The following is a 24,140-nucleotide window of genomic DNA, read 5'->3' as shown; positions in this document are numbered from 1 at the left end:
AGTATTTTTGCCTGAAAAATCTCATGGACAGAGGAGCCTGGAGAGCTACTATCCATGGGGTCACAGAGAGCCAGAAATGACATGAGTGACTAAGCACAAAAAGAGGTTCAGAGAGTTGCTCATGATCATTCAGTTAACAGAATATATCTGTGAAAATAATCAAGCTTGTGCCATGTTTATCAGAAACCTCAAAGTCCACCAAATAGCTTAAATTTCATGGCTTAAAGCAGCAAATGTTTATTCCTCATGTGTACTCTAGCTGCTTATGATCACTCAGAGACTTAGACTGGAGGAGGGGTCACCATCTTGAGACATCGTCATCCGGGACATTGCCTCCCAATTGCCATGGCAGCCAAGAGGATGCTGAAGGGTCTCTCAACAGCAGTTCTGTTCTGGAAATGACACACATCCCTTCTGCCCTCAGCCCATTGGCCAGCACTAGTCACATGACCTTGCCTAGTGAGAAGCTGGTGAGCTGATCCTCCTCCCAAGTCCTTGAGGAAGAGGTGAACAAAGATGGATGAAGACTAGAACTCACCACCTGAGAGGTAGACTGAGTTCTTCCCCACAGTGTGATCCTGCCCCTCAGAAGAATGGTTTAACTCAAGATAAGGGGATCAAGGAGATCCAACCAGTCCATCCTAAAGGAAATCAACCCTGAGCATTGACTGGAAGGACTGATGCTGAAACTGAAATTCCGATACTTCGGTCACCTGATGCGAAGAACTGACTACTTGGAAAAGACCCTGATGCTGGGAAAGATTGAAGGCAGGAGGAGAAGGGGGTGGCAGAGGATGAGATGGTTCAGTAGCATCACTGACTCGATGGACATGAGTTTGCGCAAGCTCCGGGAGATAGTGGAGGACAGAGGACAGTGTGGCAGTCCATGGGGTCACAGAGGGTCAGACACAGTGTAGCAACTGAACAGCAACACAAGAGAATCAAAGCGGTGCTTCATCATTCCTTCTCTGCCATCCATCTTAACTTCCCGTGCCTGTCACTGGGTTCTGAAGAGCCACGTCGGCCTCCTCTCAGGGGTCCTGTGGTGTCTCCCCAGCCCCTGTGCTGTTCAGACCAGTCCTCAGTGTCCTGTGGCCTGTGTCTAACCTTGAGATTCACGTGATCATTTCTCACACAGCTGGGAATCATTGAGTCACAGGCTGAGTCTCTGCTTGCATTGTTTGTGGTTGGAAACAAGATTTGATGTGGGGCACAGTATCTGCCTCCCACGGTTCTGGCAGGCTCCTGTTGCTGTGAGAGTTCCTGCTGCAAAGCCTTGTGGAACTTACCTTTGGCATCTCAGGGATGTGCTTAACAGCTGCCGCCATCCCCATATAAGACGTGGAGGTCTCAACTGTGAACATCCTGGCGGGACTCGCCATCTTGTTTCAGGATATCATGGGGTTTGAGAAATGCATTCATTGGACTTCTCCTTTAGAATGCATTGAGTTATGGATTCATTTACTTTTTCATCTTATCCTCTGGGTAAAATATAGTTTCAATCAGCAGAAAGCAAATAGCAGGAGAGGCTAAGAAGAGTCCAAATGTACAAGCTGTTTACAGACATTCCTTTTGGATAAAAGTCTCCTTCCAGAGGACAAGTAGAGAGAGAAATCAACCTCTTACCCATGAGAGAGAAAAAAAAAAAAAAATCAAAGAAAGCAGAACTTTATTCTAAAAGCTAAAAGGAAAGCATGTCCCTGAAAATTACCTTCTGTAGGAAGAGGAATTAAAAGAACCAAATGAAACCAATATTTTATTCCTCCATCATTTCACCTTAACCTGTTCTCTCCTCTTGGCTCTTTTTCCCTTTCTTTTTCATTGCATCCAAGTCATTTTTGCACCCTTTGAATAAAACAAAATCAGTGAACAGAAAATATAAAGGATATTGAAGAGAAATAGAATTACTACAAAGAAACAGAACTTGTAATGTTGAAAAAACGTCTATCGTAGAGATGGTAGGAAGCTCATTTGATGCTGTAGGAAATAAGATCAGTGATGTGGAACAAACTTAAGAAACTCCAGGAGTGAAGAGAAAATAAAGAGAGTGAGAAAAGCCAAAAAGTAAGATGGCTGATATGGAGGAGAGAAAACAAAGACTATTAAAGAATTGCACTTTTTATAGAAGAAAACTCACAAATGATTATTGATGTAAAAATCACACATGAAAATGCTAGTAAACTGCTAATAGAACATCAATTCTTCAGTAAAAAATATTTTCAAAATTCTCAATTCAAATAAGACATTAAGAATTTTTTTGACCCTAATTAGGGAGAAGGCAATGGCACCCCACTCCAGTACTCTTGCCTGGAAAATCCCAGGGACGGGGAGCCTGGTGGGCTGCTGTCTATGGGGTTCGCACATAGTTGGACACGACTGAAGCGACTTAGCAGCAGCAGCAGGATAGATACTAAACATTTCCTAAAAAGATACACAATAATGTTTGGATAGCTATTCCTGGTCAGAAGATCAGATAGTATAAAGATACACATTCTTCTGATACTATATTATGATATAAATGATTTTAATAAAAACCCTAATAATATAGGCTAAAAGACCTCTGAAAAAGTGAATCTAACATTCATCTGGAAACAGAAATGGTGCAAGTAGCCAAGACATTTTTTTAAAAGAGCTATTATAATAGATTGTAATCAAAACAGCATGGTGGTTGTAGAAGAAATGATAGAGAATGCACAGAGAAAGATGTCCCAGCTTTATTTCATGATTCTTTCTCCTATAATTTTGAATGCCAAATTTAATCATAAGCTCACTCTTCTATATATACCAAAGTCTATTTTGGGGGTAAGTGGTTAACTATTTGAAATAAAGTTGGCATCATTTCTCAGTGCGCACACCACAATCCAAAGACCAAAAGGATGAAATCGTCACATGAACAAAAAGAAGCCAAAATAAAACAGAGATGGATAGATCTCTGATCTTGAGCTTGGTTTCATTTGTCTGAGTATAATGAGATGGGGAAAATTGTATTCACCACAGTTCCGCTTACGAGTGGAACTCGGTTATTGGAGAAAGTTCAGGAAGCACGAAGGGAGGCAGGAAAGGGGATTGAGTAAGAAACAGTGCTCCATGGGAGACAAAAGAATTTCCCTGATTCCCCAACAAGCAAGGGAGAAGGCAGATCCAGAGAGAAGCTAAAGGAAGTAAAACAAAGGAAGACAGCCCTGTGTGTGTGGAGAGAAGAGGAAAAGGAGCGTCTAGAGGAGCAAGATTGTGAACCCTGCTAACTGCCAAAATGGGGTGGGCTTTCCACAGCCTCTGTGGGGCTCCCCTGGCGGCTCATAAGGTGAGGAATCCGCCTGCAGTGCAGGAGACCTGGGTTTGATCCCTGGGTCGGGAAGATGCCGTGGAGAAGGGAATGGCTACCCACTCCAGTATTGCCTGGAGAATCCCATGGACTGAGGAGTATGGCGGGCTACCATCCATGGGATCACAGAGAGTCAAGCAGGAATGAGTGACTAACACTTTCATTAGGACATTATAAAAAGAGCAAACGTTACACCTTTGATCCAGAATTTCCACTTCTGAGAAGCTATCTTGTGAAACTGTTTGCAGATACAAATACACAAAGGTGAGAACATTCTGTGAATAAGTAAGATCCCATGGGAAAATCCAAATAAACATTTTGGCCAACCCAATAGTATTCCTGGCTGTACTCCTTACTAGCTGGGATGTTTTTTGTGCAGGACATCAAACCTCACTAAGCCTCAGTTTCTTCATCTATGAAACAGTACCCAACTAATTGCTATGGCTTTTGTGAAGATTCAACCTGAGGGTACGTGGAAGTGTTTATAAAGACTGTTAACATAGTAATAACACGTACCAAAGCTGAAATACTTTTAAAAAGTGAAATAATAGGGACATAGTTAATTAATACTGATGGGACCTTACAAAGGAATATTATCAGTCGTTAATAAGTTTAAGGCATATTCATACAGAAGTTCATAGTGAAAAGAATATTCTGTATTAGTCCAATGATGAATGGAAAATACATAAATGTATGCACATGCACATAAAAGGACTAGAAACAAATACATCAAATATTAAAATTAGTCTCCAACTGGCAGGAATAAAGCTGGTTTTATGATTTTAAAAAATTATTTTAGGTATTATTTTTCATAATCAACCAACAAACTAAACATTTTCTAATGTAAATTAGAATCAGTAGTGAATGACTAGAAAATGCATAAGTAGAGGCAAAAAAAAAAAAACAAATACAAACATATGTTGACTTTTAAAAAAGCATTTCTTTGGCTGCACTGAGTGTTAGCTGTGGCACGTGGGATCTAGTTCCCTGACCAGGGATCGAACCCAGGCCCCCTGCATTGGGAGCATGGAGTCTTAGCCACTGAGTCAGCAGGGAAATCCCTTGATTCTTTTAACTAGGAAAGAATTGATATGAAACACAGGGTTCGGGGAAGTCTGTGTCTTGTCTAATTTCGAGCCACTCGCCTATGTGTAAGTTCTGGTTGAGGAGTGAAAAAGATGGGCGGCGGGGTCTGTGCTGATCCTAATTCTCTCACGTTATAAACTTCCCATCCTTTATTGCAGAACCCAGGGGCCCCCAGCCTATCCATCCTGTTACTCTCCACCAGAGCCCTGTTGTTCCTCTGGTGTCCTCCCAGGTGGGTTTCCCTGTGTCCTGTGCCCCTTATTCCATTCTTTCTCCTGGGCACGCCTTGAGCCTGTGCACCCTCCACTCTGGCTCACCAGCCTCCTCACCTTTCATCAGTGGGACACGTCCTCCAGTCTCATCCTTCCCAGGCTGATTCACCAAATTAATAACTTGGATCGAGGTTTCTGTCTACTAAACAGCCACACTCTTCCTCTGGATTACCACTGAACTGCAGTGATAGATTATCTACATTTAGGACTGCATGGACTTTGCTGGAGTTCAGCAGCTCAGCTCCCATCACTGAAGTCTGCAAAATCCTTCAAATTCGAATTAATGTCCTAACCCTCACCTACGAGGATTTTCTGATCTCTGGCCCTTGCTAATCCAGACTCCTCTTGGCCTTTCAGAGGCATCAAGCCTCAGCAGTTTTATTCCTTCTGCTTGGACTGCTCCTTCCTTTCCATCTAATTGTCACATGGCACCTTAAAGGGGCTGTCTGTGTTTTCCCAGCCTAGGTGAGGTGCCCGAATAGTACAGAAACACTGACCAGATTAAACTGGCTTTGCCTCCTTAGACAGGTTGATTAAGCAAACCCTGAGTTATTTTACAGAAACAGCTCTGCAGGTGTTCAAGACAGAAACCCTCCATCTCCAGGATGAGCCTGGCACCAAGAAGCTTCAGTTTAAAGATCTTAAAGAGTAGAAATGTTTGCACTGTAACTGAGAGAGAAGCCCTTCAACAAGGATAAACTGGCTTCCAGAAGCCCAAGGGTAGCTCAGTTACGGATTCGCTGCTGGACCTGGAAGTCTGCTCCAACCCCTTAAGTTTCACTGTGAACTCTGGATCGGGGAGTCAGATCTGCGAGCCTTGCTGCTTGTCTCCTTGCTAGGCCCACCTCGTGATGAACTCTCTTCTCAAAGCTGGCGCCATGGTATTGGCTTCTCTGCGGGTCAGGCATTGAGTCCCTGCTCCGCCACAGTACCGCTCCCCCGCCCCCCCCCCCCCCCCCAGTCACCCAATTTTCTTTGCCCCAGAGCACTCAGGATGTTATTCTTGTGTCCACGTTTAGCCAGTGTGTTCTTCCGTGAGGGTCTAAACTGGGGAGAGGCTCTGTCTGCCTTCTGCCCATACCCAAGGACCCAGCCCGAAGTAGCACTTAACAAACATTCACCAACTGACTAATCGTCATTATTTCTAATGACTTCAGTTTGCCTGAAGAAATACTTCCATGTAAGAGGGGGAACAGTTAGCACCGGAAAATAGAACACATTTAATGATACACCAGAAATGTTTCTCCAGATACTGCAGCAGTGCCATTCACAGCCTGGGGTAAAGAGGTATCACCATATGTTGAACATGGGGAAAAGGAAAACAGTCTTGACAGCTTGGCCAGACCATGGAGATCATTGGGTCATGCCTTGTCATTTCACGGAGGAGAAGCCAGGGCCCAGAGGAGGCCTCACGGGTGTCTGAGCCCAGCCAGACATGGAACTGAGCTGATGGCAGAGCTTCCCTGAAGAGCCCACACCAGCTCCAGAACCTTCAGAAAGCCCTTCCCACCTGCTCACTTCTTCCTGTCTGTGGTGGGCCTGGGAGAGTTCAGGACATGGGCAGAAGAAGTCTATAGAGCCTCTGTTCCTGTTGTGCGGGTGTGGGTCCAGTTGGAGTCATCACTTCCCCCAGGGAGAAGGTTTATTGGACAAGTAGACACGACAGAATGGAATGTCTGCCCCCGGCCTGGCCACGAATTTGGCTCTTTGCCCCCTAGAAATTGGTTTCACCTGAGCCAAGACACTGGGTATCAGATGGGAGTGGCATTTTGTCCTCACAGCCTTGGGTCACCAGAAGCCTAGAGGTGAACGTCTTTGGGACATATTTCCCAGATGAGAGCATCAGGGCACCCTTTGGATGTGAACGTGTGGAGGGAAGGAATGTGTTCTGGGGACCCCGTGAACTGATCGATTCCCACCAGGACATTGGACATGATGATGCAGGTACATGAACACCGAGGACACTTCAGTCAAGAAAGGATACTCAGTGAAGAGCCTCCCAAATGCCATCCATGTGACATGGAGGGAACAGTCTGGAGAAACTGCAAACTGCCAGGGCTGCGTTATTTGCAAACTGAAAGTGGGAACCGGTTTGTGTCACTGATGCCAGTTGAGTTCAGTCGCTCAGTCGTGTCCGACTCTTTGCGACCCCATGAATCGCAGCACTCCAGGCCTCCCTGTCCATCCCCATCTCCCGGAGTTCACTCAGACTCACGTCCATCGAGTCGGTGATGCCATCCAGCCATCTCATCCTCTGTCGTCCCCTTCTCCTCCTGCCCCCAATCCCTCCCAGCATCAGAGTCTTTTCCAATGAGTCAACTCTTCACATGAGGTGGCCAAAGTACTGGAGTTTCAGCTTTAGCATTATTCCTTCCAAAGAACGCCCAGGGCTGATCTCCTTCAGAATGGACTGGTTGGATCTCCTTGCAGTCCAAGGGACTCTCAAGAGTCTTCTCCAACACCACAGTTCAAAAGCATCAATTCTTTGGCACCCAGCTTTCTTCACAGTCCAACTCTCACATCCATACATGACCATTGAAAAAACCATAGCCTTGACTAGACGGACCTTTGTTGGCAAAGTAATGTCTCTGCTTTTCAATATGCTATCTATGACAAGGACAGAATAAAAACAAGTGAGCTTGAGAAGATCAGGAGACAACAACCGAGGGAGACTGCTCTATCTCTCACTGTAGACTTTATTTTTTCATTATAGATTTTAAAAACATAATAGTTTCTGCCATTTTAGAAAGTATTTAGTTATGGTAATATTTGGAAGCAGAAGCTTAGTTCCCAGTTGGGGGATTAGGATCAATACGGATAATATCTCTTAATCTGATGTAGTGAAGAAGGGGTAACTGTATTTATTGATTACTTATAATGTGCTACTCATTTTTCTTTGTTATTTTTATTGCAGTATAGTTACTTTACAATGTGTTAGTTTCTGTGGTACAGCAGAGTGAATCAGCTATATGTATAGGTGTATCCCCGCTTATTTAGATTTTCTTCCCATTTAGGTCACCACAGATCCCTGAGTAGAGTTCTCCATGCTAAACAGTATGTTCTCGTTAGTTACCTAGATTATACTAGCAGTGTATATATGTCAGTTCCAGTCATTTTTCACCCATTGGCTCATTTAGTCTTCCTATAACCACCCTGTGAGGTTGCTATCATCATCTCTCATTTTCAACCTTGATTTTGGGTGTACCCGCCTTCAGAACTGTGGGGAGGGTTTGGTAAGTCACCTGGTGTATGGTAATCTGTTAGAGAAGCCTGAGCTAAGACACTGTCCAAGGTGCGTGCCAAGCTGCTGCTGTCACGCTCAACTCTCAGCGACCCCATGGACTGCAGCCCACCAGGCTCCTCTGTCCATGGGATTGTCCAGGCAAGGACACTGGAGTGGGTCACCATGCCCTCCTCCGGGGATCTTCCCAACCCAGGGATCGAACCTGCATCTCCTGCCTTGGCAGGTGGATACTTTACCACTGAGCCACAAGGGGACTTCCAATTAATGAGCAAGAGACAGCAAAAAGAAGAGAAAGGAGGAATAAGAATAAGGAATGTGAGGACTCCCCTGGTGGTCCAGTGGCTGGGACTCTGCGCTCCCAATGCAGGGGGTCTGTGTTCCATCCCTGGTCAGGGAGCTGGGTCCTGCATGCTGCAGCCAGGAATCCCATGCCACAGCGGAAGGTCCTACTTGCTGCAGCTAAAGCTTTCTCATGCCACGTGAAGATTGAAGGTCCTGCATGTTATATCTGAGACTCAGCACAGCCAAATAAATAATTTTTTTTTAAAGAATAAAGAATAAGTGGGAGGTGGTGATGAAAGGGGAGTTGCTCAGTCGTGTCCAACTCTTTGCAATCCCTACAGTCTTTGGACTGTAGCCTGCCAGGCTCCTCTGTTCATGGAATTCTCTAGGCCTGAATACTGGAGTGGGTAGCCTATCCCTTCACTAGGGGATCTTCCTGATCCAGGAATTGAACTGGAGTCTCCTGCATTGCAGGGAGATTCTTTACCCACTGAGCTACCAGGGGAGCTCAGGTGGCAGAGCCCTTCCTAACTGCCTCAAGTAGAGGGGGCTTCATTTTCACTCTTGGCTCCACTCGGGGCCCTTCCTGGCAGAGAGGAGGGACAGCACTGGGAACCTGTGAGTCCTCAGGCATAGACCATGAGGACCAGAGACCACCCTCATGCCTAATCCCTCGTGGTACAGAGGAAGCCACCCTCCCTCCAATACCCTTGTCCCCAGGGCAGCTTTGTTCAAAGAGCCCTGGTCTTTGGGGCATCCAGGTGAAGCCAGCTCCCTCCCTGGCTGTCTTCCTGCCGTGCATTCACTGGTCTCCAGTTCACTGAACACGACGTCTGACCCTCAAATGTGTGGATGGTGCAGGAATAACATGTAGACCGACAGCGCGGAAGAAGGCCAAGGGAAGAGGGGAGCGTGTTTCATGTGGATGGCTTTTCCACTCTGAGCCGCTCGGCAGTGTTCCGGGGGGTTTGGCTCTGACTTGGCCCCGCTGCCCATGCTGCCAGGGCTCGTAGGGAGAATCTGGGCAGCTTCCAGAGGAAAACGCTGAGTATGCAGAGGGCAGATTCGACTGCCTTGCGCTGGTACCCCAAAGCTGCTCCTGCCACCTTTTGAGAATTGAAAATCCGAAAGCAAGCACTCAGGGCCCCTTGGACTGCTCTCCTTGGCTCCCGCCCTCTCTCCTGGCTCCAGCCTCTCCCTGGAGCTGGGCAGTGGCCACTCCTGGCCTGGGAGGAGGAACGTCATCTGAGTCAGGGCTCAGTGAGTAGCTGTTGCTTCACCCCCAGTCCCCAAGGGCTTGGAGAGCCAACCTGCTTTCTCCACAGGAAACTGTAGAGCTGGGGCCAGTGCAGCGGACTAGTTTGATGTGAATTAGCCAAAAAAAAAAAAAAAAAAAAAGACAACAACAGCAGCAACCCACAAGTCCAGACTGGACTTGTTTGAACACAACCCACACTCCCAACCAACCCTCTCTCGTCTGGGCAGCACTGTGCCCAGTGTCTGCCTCTGTGTCAGGGGAGGAAGCAGAGGCTGGTCCCCCAAACCTAGACATGGGGGCCTGGCTCCCAGCAGCCCACAACGATGGATCCGTAGAAAGACGTGAGCCGCAGCACCAGCCCTGAAGTGAATCCCCCACTGAAAGGAGAGCAAACAGAGACCTAGGCCAAGGCTGGACATGGGAGGGAGCCTCCGGGCCCTCCTGCCCCCGTGGACACCCACGCTGGAGTCCAGAAAGGGGAGCGAGGGAGCTTCCCTTCTAAACATGGCAAAGCATCTCCGAGGAGGGAAAGGGCTCTTGCAGACGCGCCAGGAAGGCAGCATTTGAAGCGGCTGCTGGCAGGGCCAGGGAGTGGGCTGGGGCTGTCTACTCCCCCACCCTCTGGCTCACTGGGAACCCCGTACGTCTCTGACATCATGGATGAAAATCAGGCCGGGCTTTCCAATATTGGGGCCGTCCCGCCCCACTCAGCCCCGCCAGCTGGACCCTCCCAAAACGGGATCTCTTTTGTCAGCTGCCTTTTATAGAACTATAAAAACCAAAAGTTCAAGTAAGAAGCCTTAGACCAGTCTTCAAAGCAGGCAGGCTCTGCCTCCCATGCTCTTCCTGCCTATTTTCTTACCTCAAGGCTCCCCATTTGAGGCTGCTCAGTTGCTGGCTTCCGTCTCAGGCTCATAAAGATCCTACAACCCCAAAAGTCAGGTTAATCTGCTGAGGAGGGGGTTTTGGATATAGGGGAAAGGATATCTTCCCAGGTGGTGCTAGTGGTGAAGAACCCGCCTGCCAGTGCAAGAAATGCAAGAGATGCAGGGATCGATCCCTGCCTGGGTCAGGAAAATCCCCCAGAAGAGGAAATGGAAACTTACTCCAGTATTACTGCCTGGGAAATTCCATGGACAGAGGAACCTGGTGGGCTGCAGTCCATGGGGTTGCAAAGAGTTGGGCACAGCTGAGTGAGCACACAAGGGAAGAAGAGTTAGGCTGCATGACTTGGGAGGGAAGGAAGGTACCTCTTTCACACAGAGAAGTAGAACACAGAATTGGAAAATGAAAGAGGAAACAGAGGACCACAGTCTGTGGGTGTGAGACTTCTGCCAAATAACTGCGATCTTTGCTAGTTTGGATGACCTCTCTTTTGGCCTCTGAATCCTTTGGCCAAAGAATAAGTGAATAGGATAGTGGGACACCAGGTGACTTATTCTTAGTTGAGTTTTGAAAGGAGGGAATATGAAGGCTGAGTGCTGAAGAATTGATACTTTCAAGTTGTAGTGTTAGAGAAGACTCTTAGAGAGTCCCTTGGACAGCCAGGAGATCAAACCAGTCAATCCTAAAGGAAATCAACTCTTAAATATTTATTGGAAGGACTGATGCTGAAGCTGAAGCACCAATACTCTGGCCACCTGATCCAGAGAGCCAACTCATGGAAAAGACCCTGATGCTGGGAAAGATCGAAGGCGGGAGGAGAAGGGAGCGACAGAGAATGAGATGGCTAGAGAATATCACCAACTCAACGGACATGAATTGAAGTAAACTCGGGGAGACAGTGAATGACAGAGGAGCCTCACATGCAGAGATCCCTGGGGTCACAAAGAGTCAGACATGACTGAGCAACTGAACAACAACCACAAAGAGCTTGAAAAAGGAGTTGAATTCCTGACTTCTTAGGAGAAGACCTGGGCCTTAGATGGCCCTAACTTAATAATGGCTGCAGAAAGAAGGAAACGGATAAAATGAGTTCTCATCAACTTAACAAATAGAGTTTGACTAAGATCAGTCGATAAAGATCTTGGTGATTCTTGGGGCAATGAGACTGCTTCTACAGTTTAGGAAGCCCTAGTCATATCGCCTAACACATGAGAAGAAAAATAAAAATGCAGTGGAACTCACCCAAGGGCGCAAGGTGAACTGAGTGAGTACAACTGCACCTGTGGACCACGTTGTTCTGGCTTTTCCTTTTAAGCACACGGTCTAGCCACAGCCTAAAGGGTTAATGTGAAATGGAAGAAGCGGTGTCAGTAAAACTCGCCTTTGATTTGCCTTGAAAATGAACGGAAATCATTCTGTTGTTTTTGAGACTGCATCCAAGTACTGCGTTTTGGACTCCTGTTGACTGTGAGTGAAAGTCGCTCAGTTGTGTCTGACTCTTTGTGACCCCATGGACTATACAGTCTCTGGAATTCTCCAGGCCAGAATCCTGGAGTACTAGCTGTTCCCTTTTCCAGGGGTTCTTCCCAACCCAGGGATCGAACCCAGGTCTCCCGCCTTGTAGGTGGATTTTTTTAACAGCTGAGTCACCAGGGAAGCCCTGTTGACTATAAGGGCTACTCCATTTCTTCTAATGGATTCTCACTCACTCAGTAGGTATAATGGTCATCTGAATTAAATTTGCCCATTCCCATTCATTTTAGTTCAGTTCAGTCAGTTCAGTTGCTCAGTCGTGTCCGACTCTTTGTGACCCCATGAATCTCAGCATGCCAGGCCTCCCTGTCCATCACCAACCAACTCCTGGAGTTCACTCAGACTCATGTCCATCGAGTCGGTGATGCCATCCAGCCATCTTATCCTCTGTCGTCCCCTTCTCCTCCTGCCCCCAATCCCTCCCAGCATCAGAGTCTTTTCCAATGAGTCAACTCTTCCCATGAGGTGGCCAAAGTACTGGAGTTTCAGCTTCAGCATCATTCCCTCCAAGGAATGATTTTAGTTCACTGATTCCTAAAATGTCCTCCCTCTTGGAGGAGGTAGCCATCAGCCCCACCATAGAACCAAGAGCAGACGACCCACAAACTACAGAGCAATTATACCAAAGATATTATCTCACTGTTAAGAAAGTTCTAGGACCTACAACAGATTTCCCAACCTGGGGATCTGGCAAAGGGACTGAGAACCCCTAGGGAGTTTGACTTTGGAGGCCAGTGGGATTTGATTACAGAACTTCCACAGGACTGGGGAAACGGACTCTGGAGGGCACAAACAAAGCCTTGTGTACACCAGGACCCAGGAGAAAGGAACAGTGTCCCCATAAGAGACTGAGCCAGACTTGGCGGTGAGTGTCTAGGTGTCTCTGGTGGAAGCGTGGGTCCACAGTGGCCTGCTGCAGGGGCAGGGGCACTGAATACAACAGTGCATGCAGAAGTCCTTTTGAAGGAGGTTGCCATTACCTTCATTACCACTTCCATAGTTTGGCCTCAGCCAAACAATAGGGAGGGAACACAGCCCCACCCATCAACAGAACAAACTGGATTAAAGATTTACTGAGCATGGCCCCACCCATCAGAACAAAACCCAGTTTCCCCCACAGTCAGTTCCTCTCATCAGGAAGATTCCATAAGCCTCTAATCCTTATCCATCCAAGGGCAGACAGAATGAAAACCACAATTACAGAAAACTAACCAAATAGATCACATGCACCACAGCCTTGTCTAACTCAATGAAACTATGAGCCATGCCATGTAGGGCCACCCAAGAGGGATGGGTCATGGTGGAGAGTTCTGACAACATGGGGTCCACTGGAAAAGAGAATGCCAAATCAATTCAGTATTCTTGCCTTGAGAACCCCATGAACAGTATGAAAAGGCAAAAAGATATGACACTGAAAGGTGAGCTCCCCAGCTTGGTAGGTGCCCAGTATGCTACTGGAGATCAGTGGAGAAATAACTCCAGAAAGAATGAAGAGACAGAGCCAAAGAAGAAACAGTGCCAAGTTGTGGATGTGACGGGTGATGAAAGTAAAGTCTGATGCTGTAAACAGCCATACTGCCTAGGAACCTGGAATGTTAGGTCCATGAATCAAGGCAAATTGGAAGTGGTCAAACAGGAGATGGCAAGAGGGAATATCGACATTTTAGGAATCAGTGAACTAAAATGGACTGGAATGGGCGAATTTAATTCAGATGACCATTATATCTACTACTGTTGGCAAGAATCCCTTGGAAGAAATGGAGTAGCCCTCATAAGTCAGCAGAAGAGTCTGACCAGAGGACCAGAGAAGGTCAGTTTTCATTCCAGTCCCAAAGAAAGACAATGCCAAAGAATGTTCAAACTACCGCACAATTGCACTCATTTCACACATTAGCAAAGTAATGCTCAAAATTCTCCAAGCCAGGCTTTAACAGTATGTGAACCGAGAGCTTCCAGATGATCAAGCTGGATTTAGAAAAGGCAGAGGAACCAGAAATCAAATTGCCAGCATCTGCTGGATCATTGAAAAAGCAAGAGAATCCCAGAAAAATATTTACTTCTGCTTCATTGACTATGCCAAAGCCTTTGCGGTGGATCACACAAACTGGAAAATTCTTCAAGAGGGCAATAGCAGACCCCTTACCTGCCTCCTGAGAAATCTGTATGCAGGTCAAGAAACAACAGTTAGAACCTGACTTGGAACAATGGACTGGTTCCAAATTGGGGAATGAGTATGTCAAGGCTGTATATTGTCACCCTGCTTATTTAACTTATATGCAGAGTACATTATGTGAAATGCCAGGCTGGATGAAGCAGAAGCTGGAATCAAGATTGCTGGAAGAAATATCAGTAACCTCAGATAATGCAGATGACACTATCCTTATGGCAGAAAGTGAAGAGGCACTAAAGAGTCTCTTGATGAAAGTGAAAGAGGAGAGTGAAAAATTTGGCCTAAAACTCATGGCATCTGGTCCCATCACTTCATGGCAAATAGATGGGAAAACAATGGAAACAGTGACAGACTTTATTTTCTTGGGGCTCCAAAATCACTGCAGATGGTGACTGTAGCCATGAAGTTAAAAGACCCTTGCTCCTTGGAAGAAAAGCTATGCCCAACTTAAACAGCATGATAAAAAGCATAGACGTTACTTTGCTGACAAAGGCCCATCTAGTCAAAGCTATGGCTTTTCCAGTGGTCATGTATGGATGTGAGAGTTGGACTATAAAGAAAGCCAAGCACTGAAGGATTGATGCTTTTGAACTGTGGTGTTGGAGAAGTCTCTTGAGAGTCCTTGGACTGTAGGGAGATCAAACCAGTTAATCCTAAGGGAAATCAGTCCTGAATGTTCATTGGAAGGACTGATGCTGAAGCTGAAGTTCCAATACTTTGCTACCTGATGTGAAGAACTGACTCATTTGAAAAGACCCTGATGCTGGGAAAGATTGAAGGCAGGAGGAGAAGGGGATGACAGAGGATGAGATGGTTGGATGACATCACCGACTTGATGGGCATGAGTTTGAGTAAGCTCTGGGAATTGGTGATGGACAGGGAAGCTTGGTGTGCTGCAGTCCATGGAGTTGCGAAGAGTCGGACACAACTGAGTGACTGAACTGATTCCTCTTCATTTTAGTTCACTGATTCCTAAAATGTCCAAGTTCACTTGGACACATCTTGCTCCCTTCTTTGCTCACATGAGATCACTTATCTTGACTTGATAAAGAGATTTTTTCCCCCAAGGGATATATTCTCCTGGCCTCAAGGATATGTTGAGTATTAACATTCCTGTGAGTCTCTGAGATTGTATCAGGCTGTTATACAACTGGCATTGTAAGTGGAAAGGATCTTAAAGATAAGATGTAGGTCAAAGTCTTTAATGTATGAATGAAGTTGAGGGAGCTTAAATGACTTCTGTTCACCTCTACACTGATCATTGATGATATACTATTATTACTATTGCTCTTCTTGTTTTTGCTGCTGTTGTTCTTATTTAGGACCCTCACAGAGTAAACCTTGTTCTGCATACTGGGGACTCATTGGTGAACAAAAGGGGACCAAAATATTCTTGTTTTATTGAAGAATAAAAGAAGTGATACATGAGAAGATCATATTTTTTTCAGAAAATGATGAAACAGTGATGGTACTTTACGTATGATGGCCAGGGAGGGCTTCTTTAAGCAGGTGGCCTCTGAGATGAGCTGTCAGTGATGATACAGTCAGCCGTAGAAGCTCTGAGATAAGAGTTTCCAGGTGGGCCTTCCCTAGTGGTCCAGTGGTTAAGATCTCATCTTCCAGTGCGGGGGGGTGTGGGTTCAATCCCTGTTTGGGGAGCTAGGATCCCACATGCCCCAAGAGCAAAATATAAAACAAACAATCTTGTAACAGATTCAATAAAGACTTTCAAATTCGTCCACATGGAAAAAAAATATTTCAGTTTTCCAGGTAATAGGATGGCAAGTGCAAAAGCTCTGAGGCTGGAACATTATTAGTATGTTTTGGAGACAGAGATAGATCACTGAAGCTGAAATACAGCAGGAAGAGTAAATAGGGAGACTGCATGTCTGCTCAGTCATGTCCAGCTCTTTGTAACCCATGCAAAGAGGGTTCACAACTCCTTGAAACCCATGGGATTTCCCAGGCAAGAATACTGGAGTGGGTTGTCATATCCTCCTCCAGGGCATATTCCCAACTCAGGGGTCAAACCCATGTCTCTTCCAACTCATGCATTGGCAGGCAGATTTTTTTATCCCTCAGCCACCTGGGGGGTCTAGATGAGATTCACGGCCTCTTCCATCTGACAGGGTTCCTTCAGTCTTTCATACCCTTCATTCCCTTCTTCCCATCTGTATCATCACCGCCTTGCAAAAAGGCTCAGCCCCCCTCTCTTCCTCCAGCTGGTTGGCCTGGAGGAACATCTCTTCCTCTGCTTCCGCCTCACTCTCCACAGACTCTGAGCCTGCACCAGAGTATTTGAATCTGGCAGGAGGGGAACGCAAAGCAGAGCTACCTGATCGTGTATTTGTTTTTGACCACAAACCTCCCCCAGGCCCTGGCAATCACACTCCACCTCCTGGTCAAGTCCCAAGCCCACTCTCCAAGGCTGCATGTCACATCTCCTCTTTTCTTGCTTTCACGCACTCACTGTCAGGGGTTGAACGCATCTTTTATTCACTGAGAAAACAGAAGCAGGCGGAAGAGAACTTCCTCTTCCGCATATAAATGTATGACCTGCCTCATCCTTCAGGACCACATATTATGCATTCCGTGGGGACCGCAGCCCGCTCCCCTCTGAGATGGACTGTGTTGCTGGGGTACCAGGTTCCATCTTGAATTCCCTACATGGAGTCTTTGCTCCATGGCAGTCTAGCCATCTCTTAATATTATCTTTTCTCTCCAGTGTCTCAGTCACATCAGCCTGCAAATGCTCTGAAATCTCCCCCATTCCAGACAACCTCCACCTTCCTCAGTAGCGCCTTCGACCTATCGAAGGTGCTACTTTTTGTCATATAATAAAGCTCCTTGAGACAGTTACCTATAATCGGCCTCTGCTTCTTTGTTGTTCAGTCACTCAGTTGTGTCCAACCCTGCGACCCCGTGGACTGCAGCACGCCAGGCTCCTCTCCTTCACTGCCTCCCGAGTTTGCTCAAACGGATGTCCACTGTGCCAGTGGCGCCGTCCACCCATCGCCTCCTCTGGCGTCCTTGAACCCTTCTTTTCCTCCTCCTGCACAGACACATCCACTAGCACACTTCTATGCAGTTCATTAAAAAAATTTTTTTTAAATAATGTTTTATTTTTTGGCCTCACCTTGTAGCACCTGGAATATAAGTTACCTGACCAGGGATCGAACCTGCATCCTATGCATTGGTAGATGGATTCCTAACCATTGGACCACCAGGGAAGCTCTCAGAATTTTACTGTCTGTATCCTCAGCAGACATACCCACTGGCTCCCATGCTTCCTGATACATCATTGTTTTGCCTGCCCTCAAGGAAATGGTGAGAGCCTGATGACCAACATCTTTGTGTGTAAACAGTGAGACAGAGAAACTTAGTCCTAATTCTAAGTTTTATGTGTGATGTTGGGAAAAACATCCCATTAGGAAAGAGTAAAAGAGGGAGACCAAGAAGAACTGATGCTTTCGAATTGTGGTGCTAGAGAAAACTCTTTGAGAGTCCCTTGGACAGCAAGGAGATCAAACCAGTCAATCCTAAAGGAAATCAACCCTGAATACTCAATGGAAGGACTGATGCTGAAGCTGAAGCTCTAATACTTTGGCCCATCTGAAGCGAGGAGCCTATTTATTGGAAAAAGATGTGATGCTGGGAAAGATTGAGGGCAGGATGAGAAGGGGCTGACAGAGGATGAGATGGTTGGATGGCATCACCAATTCAATGGACTTGAGTTTGAACAAACTCCAGGAGATAGTTCGTGGAGGACAGAGGAAGCCTGGCATGCTGCAGTCCATGGGGTCGCAAAGAGGACTTAGCGACTGAACAACAACCAAGAGCATGAAAAAGTAGCCATTTAAGAAATGGTGTAGGTGTCACTGAATACGTGAATATCTAGAATTTTCCCAAGGACAGCAGCTGAGGAATACAGAGTATCAAGAAAAGGAACAGGACACTTCATACCCCACTGAGCATGAGCTGAAGTCGCGGAGGGAGACCTCAAGGGCAGCCCCGTGTGCCCAGCAGCTCGCTGTTCCGCCTGCCCCGCGCCAGGCTGGGGCGCCACCCCCTCGCTGGGAACAGCCTGTGCTGGGCCAGGCAGTGGAGCACTCTCTGTGCAGCAATAAAGTGCACACTTATAATGCTGGGCTGAGTGACAAGAACAACATGAAATAACACTCTACCCACCCACTGAGAAAGCCGAGCGTGTCACACTCCTCTGTGTCATGCCTTTAAAAATATCTCCACGGACGGTCCAAGTCTCAGGTTGGGTTGGAGGGGTGTTTAGTGCCTGACTGTGCCAGGTGGAAATGTTTTCATCAGAACCCCAGGCCCCGGGTGCTGGACGTCGGCTGGCTTCTGCCTGGATGTGTGCGCATGAATGCATGTTTCAGAAAGATGGGGGTGGGTGGCTAGTTCTTCACTCTTTTTTTTTTTTTTTTCTTTCTTTTTTAATTACATGTTCCTGACAAAGAGGTGTGGTCCCTGGCACCACAGCCCAGACTCTCCTCCACCTCTAACCACACGAGGAGAAGGCTACAGAGGGCTTCTCAGCTCTCAGCATGATCCGCAGCATCAGTGGAAACATAAGCCCGGGGGCGGCAGAGAGCGAAGGCTTCTTGAGAATGAGGGGTTCAGAAGCACAGTGCATGTCTGGGGAGGCAGGCTGGCTCTTCCAGATAGTCCATCCCCCGGTTTCCCCCGACTCTGCTTGCTTGATTAGGAAGACCACGGCCAAGCACGATCTACTGGAATTTCTTCTCCGAGTAGGGGGTTTCGAACAGCAGGGTGAGCCTTTTAACCTCCTTGTGGTTTATTCATGTTTACTTTGGAATCTCCCACGCTTACCAGCAGGGCAGCTCTGGCAAGCTGTCTAACCTTTAAGCCTAAGTTTCCTGACTTGTAAAAAGGGATAATGACAGCGCCTGTGTCTTAAGGTCGTAGAGAAGAGTAACCGGTGTGATGGCAGGCAAGCGCTGGACGGGACCTGCCCACACAGCAGGCGGTCCAGAAACATTAGCTGTGTGTGCAGCTCCAGAATTTTACAGGTGACGGGCACATGGAAATCAAGTCCTTCCCTTGAATGTCACAGAGGGAAAATGTACATGATGCTTCATGGGCTCTGGTCCCCACTGGACTCTGACCTTGGACACTGGCTCGTTTTGCTCCACTGACCTCCTGGCATTTCTTCCTACACATTCAGCATCCAAACCTTCATGTTTGGTGTCTCTTCTGCTGGGATAGTCTGCTGTTGAATAGCCTCGTGACTTATTCCATCAGGACATATTCTGATCCTTGCTTGAATTTCGTCTGTTGGAGAGAGGACTTGGATTTCCATCCATCTGAAGTGGTACCCTCACCACCATGCGAGTCACTTGTCTTATCCCTCTTTCCCATATTACTTGCCTTTTTATCACTACCTGTGTGTTATGTGTTAACTGAAATAAATTTATTATCTGGCTCCCCTACGAGAATGTAAGACCCATGAAAGTGGAAGTTTTGTCTTTTCTTGTTGCTGTTCATTGCAACTCTTCTGACGTCTTAATTGGTGCCCAAAATACGAAAGTGAAAGTGTTAAGCAAAAGTGTTAGTCACTCAGTCATGTCCCAGTCTTGCAACCCCATGGACTGTAGCCCGACAGGCTCCTCTGTCCGTGGTGTTTTCCAGGCAAGAAGACTGGAGTGGGTAGCCATTCCCTTCTCCAGGGGATTAAATATCAATTAAATGAATGAACAGATGAAACATGTATATGTAATTCCCATTTTATGGAGGAAGACTTGCAGGGTCACAGAGTCAATAAGTTGCTGAATCAAAACTCATGTCTGGGGACTTCCGTGGTGGTCCAGAGGTTAAGACTTCACCTTCCAATGCAGGGGGTGTGTTCCATCCCTCATTGGGGAGCTAAGCTCTCACATGCGGGAACAAAAAGTGAAAACATAAACAACAGAAGCAGTATTGTAACAAATTCAACAAAGACTTTAAAAATGGTCCATGTTGAAAAAAATGTAAAATAAGCTCACACAGGGATCTCCATTTTGTCTCTCTGGTTTATCCCCAAAATGAGGAAGAGTTAAAGCATTATCAGGAATACTCTGGGTCTTGACCTTCCCTTTATAACTTTTGACATGAGATAACTTTCAACTTAAATCGATGAAATTTGTATCTGAATGATTGCCATCTTTCTTATCTGGGCGTTTCTCAGCGCATGTGATATTAATTTGACTGGAGCTATTCCACATGTATGTATAAGGAAGACATTAGGGATTTTCCCTTTCTTTTTTTTGACATTTGTTTGTTGGGCTGTGGCTGGTCTAAGTTGTGGCAGGAAGGCTCTCCAGTCTTCACTGCGTCATGTGAGCGGCTGGTTGTGGGATATGGGATCCAGTCCCCTGACCAGGGCTGGAACCTGGGCCCCTGCATTCAGAGCTTGGAGTCTTAGCCACTGGATCACCAGGGAAGTCCCTAGGGCTTTTTTTTGTTTTTTTTTTTTTTTAATTTCTATTCTTCTCGTGATTTATATACTTCCTCAAAGTCTCGTGACTTTCACAAAGCCCCTGGTAATAAAGGTTTGCCCCTGTTCCCTCAGTCTTCCTGCGGTTCCCCTTGCCGGAAATAGAAGAAGGTCTCCTGTCTATGACTAGGTGTTTGTACTGTTCCTTTCACCCTAGAGGGAAGATGCCTCTCCCATCTAGGCGGTGTGGCATCTCCCAAGTTGCATGCTGAAATAGTCTTCGTGGTCTTCTAGGATTTCTGTGTAATGTTGAAATCCATGTCAGTCTTGGAAACTGCATTTGAGTGAACCCGTTAAAGTTGTCAACTTATTGGAAGAGACTGATGATGGGAAAGATTGAAAGCAGAAGAAGAAGAGGGCGACAGAGGATGAGATGGCTGGTTGGCATCACCGATTCAGTGGACACGAACTTGGGCAAACTCGGGAAGACAGTGAGGGACGGAGAGGCCAGGTGTGCTGCAGTCCATGGAGTCACAAAAAGCTGGACACGACTGAATGACCGAATGACAACAATGAAAGTTGTCAAGCGAGATACTGAGAGAGTAGACAAGTGAAGGAAGCATCTGCCTAACGTTCTGAAGATGCAGATTATTATCCTCCTGGGTTTTTGTTGCTACTCTGTTTGAGGAAGCTGAGTTGGCTAAGTGTGACTCTCACTACCACCACATTCTGAAACATAAAACTCCGAGGCCATCAGTGGAAAAACCCAACAGGAAATTGGCCAAATGCTCACCTGTCCACCGGCCAATACCCACTTACTCTGTGGAGAGCAGAGCATAGCTCTGGTCCTTGCCAAAGACTCACCTAGCTGAGAAGGCTCCTGATGTGATCCGTTCTCACACGTCCCTGCTGAGGGTCAGGTACACAAGAATATCTTCTTGTTTTTCAGTTCAGAAGAGGAGCTCGCCTCGCTGCTCAGGGCCCCAGTGTCCTCTGGACTTCTGGGACTAGTGAATTCAAGACATGATTTTGCTGCCTGTTGCATTCCATTTTGGACACAGTAAGTCATGTTCTGTTTATATCTGGAACAGAAGCCTGATTGTTTTATTTCCGGGCAATGGGTCTTAGGATCCATCAGCAGCTTGGCTCTTGAAAAATGACCTGTGGGCATTTTCCTCTGCCACTTAACTCAGACATGAAAGGAGACAAGCCTAGTCCATATCTCTTCCTGCTGCTGAAAGAGTTCAGAATGTGTGTGTTGTATTTTTGGTAGTTATTTATTCGGCTCTGCTGAGTCTTTGCTGTGGCATGTGGGATCTTTAGTTGTAGCCTGTGGGATCTTAGTTCCCTAACCAGGGATTGAACCTGGGCCCCTGTCTTGGGAGCATGGGGTCTTAGCCACTGGACCACCAGGGAAGTCCCATCAGAAGGTATTGAGTTCAAGAAGACTGAGCAGCCTTCTTGGCTCCAAAACCCAAAGACTCCTGTAGGGAACGCCCCTAAAGGCATGTTTATCCCACAGATTCTCCCCACCTTCATCTATCTCCCAAATTTCCTAGCCAATTTGCACTAAGCCCTCGTAGCCGAGGCTGTCTCCAAGGAGACCTGCCTCCAGTGATGATGGTGGTGCAAGGGGCTGCCACTGGTGGCGTCAGACCCATTGGCAGGAGCACAGCGGCGCTTCTGACGCTATGCCAAGAGCCCTAGGAGCCAGGCATGAGGTGGGAGTCCAAATAACCATTCCTGCCCACGCTGCCCTCTACTGGGACAACCTACCACTAATTAAAGACCATCTGTGGAGACCATACGGGCTGTCCTGCCAGAAACAGCCAGATGTCAGCACATGATTCCAGCCTATGACCTCTCCTACGATATTAACATGGATTATTTATGGGTGGGCTGAGGTGGTTTCCCTATATGAGCCTCCTTCCTGGTGCATGGCTTATGAAGTTATTATATATAACTTTATGACGCTACCATTAATTTTGAGTCTTGCCAAGTTCCAGACCTATATGCTCTGTCGTGGGTTTCTGGGCCTGATTCAACAATAACAGTTAGTAAAAACACTCCAATGTCTCATTTCTCCATGTTTTCCATGGGTTCTACATGAGTATAGATATGAATATTCTCTTCATGGGGATTCGCTGGCCTGTAGTTCTGCCAACTGTCTGTGAACTACCCTCTCCTTCAATTTAAGAGGGGTGCCAAGTGAGGGCCTTTTTAAGACTTGGAAGAGAATTGCATGTCATCGTTTTTGATGGTGTTCTCCGTGCTCTTCTAAGTTGCGAGTTGTAATGCTTTCTATCCAAAGCAACTGCTGGGCCAATTGGTTTACCTCACGAGGGACAGGAAGCTGGGTGGATACAGAATGAAGAGTCGTAAAAGGTGAGCTCCTGTCCCAGCTCCGCTGTCTCCATGTCATGGGGTCTTGGGCCACCGCCTGCTCTTGGAGGCCGCAGGCTGTTCTTTTGTACATCTCTACTCTGTGTGTCTTACACATCACAGTGTGGACAGTTACCTCTGAAACAAACATGGATAGGTTTAATAGAAACATCTAAATAGATCAACTGATAACCAGCCTTCACGCTGAATCTGCATTTTGTGAAATATAAAATTTATAAAATTTAAAAACACTGTTGGGTTGGCCAAAAAGTTCATCTGGGTTTTTCTGTGATCCTGACATTATTCTCTTTTGTCTTACCTTAAAGGAACGTCACAAAGAGAAAGCGAGATACATGAGCAATTGATTTGACACATTTGAAAGGATTCTTTATGTAGACAAGGTCATATTTTTCATCTTTGAATTTTTCCTCTTGCCTCTCACCCTTCCAACCAATAGCTAAGGGATAAAAACTCCATTTCTACAATACCTCACCCTTACACATTGTATCTAATTATTTTTAGATTCTTCAATGCCTGTCAACTCACTATAAAGTATTTATCCTCCAAGTTTAAAAAAATCATTAGAAGAAAAAAAAAGATTTCAAATTTGGACTGAAATTTCTCTGTAAAAATTAGCCGTAAGGTCTCCTTCTGGCCTCTGTCTCCCGGTTGCTCTCTGTCTCACTTCTTGTCCATACCCTTTAACACGTTTTCAACACTGGCTTTGCAAGGAAAGTGTTGCCCTGGAGTCCCACGGCTCTCTGAATGCCTCACATGGTGTCCCTCACATCTGCTCTCGTACTTACTTAATTCTCCCTAGTATTTGAGAAGCACCTTGGTAGCAGAGACTCCAGAATCTTCACTAGTGCCTTGTTGTTTAAAAGTGTTCAATAAATATTTATACAATTGGGTTGAATGATAATACTAATCCCAGGTTTAAGCCTTGAGATTATTTTTTGGATAAAGCAGCTCATCCTGGGACTTCTCTTCAGAAATCCTGTAATGGGCATCTGTTACAGCAGACGCTGGTGTTTTCTGTGTTTAGCATCCAGTGTGTCTGCTTTCTTGGTAAAAAGGAGAGACATGCAGCCCGACTTTGTTCCTGTGTCCTCCCTTCCTCCCTCTAGAGGACATTCGGGTCAGTCAGTCAGGGGGGTTCCTTGGTGGCTCAGTGGTAAAGAATCTGCCTGCCAGTGTCAGAGACCCAGGTTCAATCCCTGAAGAAGATCATGGCAATGCACTCCAGGATTCA

General features: G+C 46.4%; 1 protein-coding gene across 1 annotated transcript in view; it reads left to right on the top strand.

Moving 5' to 3' along the window:
• Positions 1-24,140, top strand: part of LOC129650563 (uncharacterized) — a 157,831-nt gene that overhangs the window by 21,314 nt on the left and 112,377 nt on the right. Inside the window, exons 4-5 of the mRNA XM_055579186.1 lie at positions 4,570-4,643; positions 21,456-21,566. Of these exons, the coding sequence (XP_055435161.1) occupies positions 4,570-4,643; positions 21,456-21,566 (185 nt within the window). The remainder of the gene's footprint in view (positions 1-4,569; positions 4,644-21,455; positions 21,567-24,140) is intronic.

The sequence above is a fragment of the Bubalus kerabau genome, chromosome 4, assembly GCF_029407905.1.
Source record: "Bubalus kerabau isolate K-KA32 ecotype Philippines breed swamp buffalo chromosome 4, PCC_UOA_SB_1v2, whole genome shotgun sequence".
NCBI classification, from domain to species: domain Eukaryota; kingdom Metazoa; phylum Chordata; class Mammalia; order Artiodactyla; family Bovidae; genus Bubalus; species Bubalus kerabau.
The sequence above is the reverse complement of the archived record's forward strand: the minus strand, read 5'-3'. Positions and strand labels throughout refer to the sequence as shown.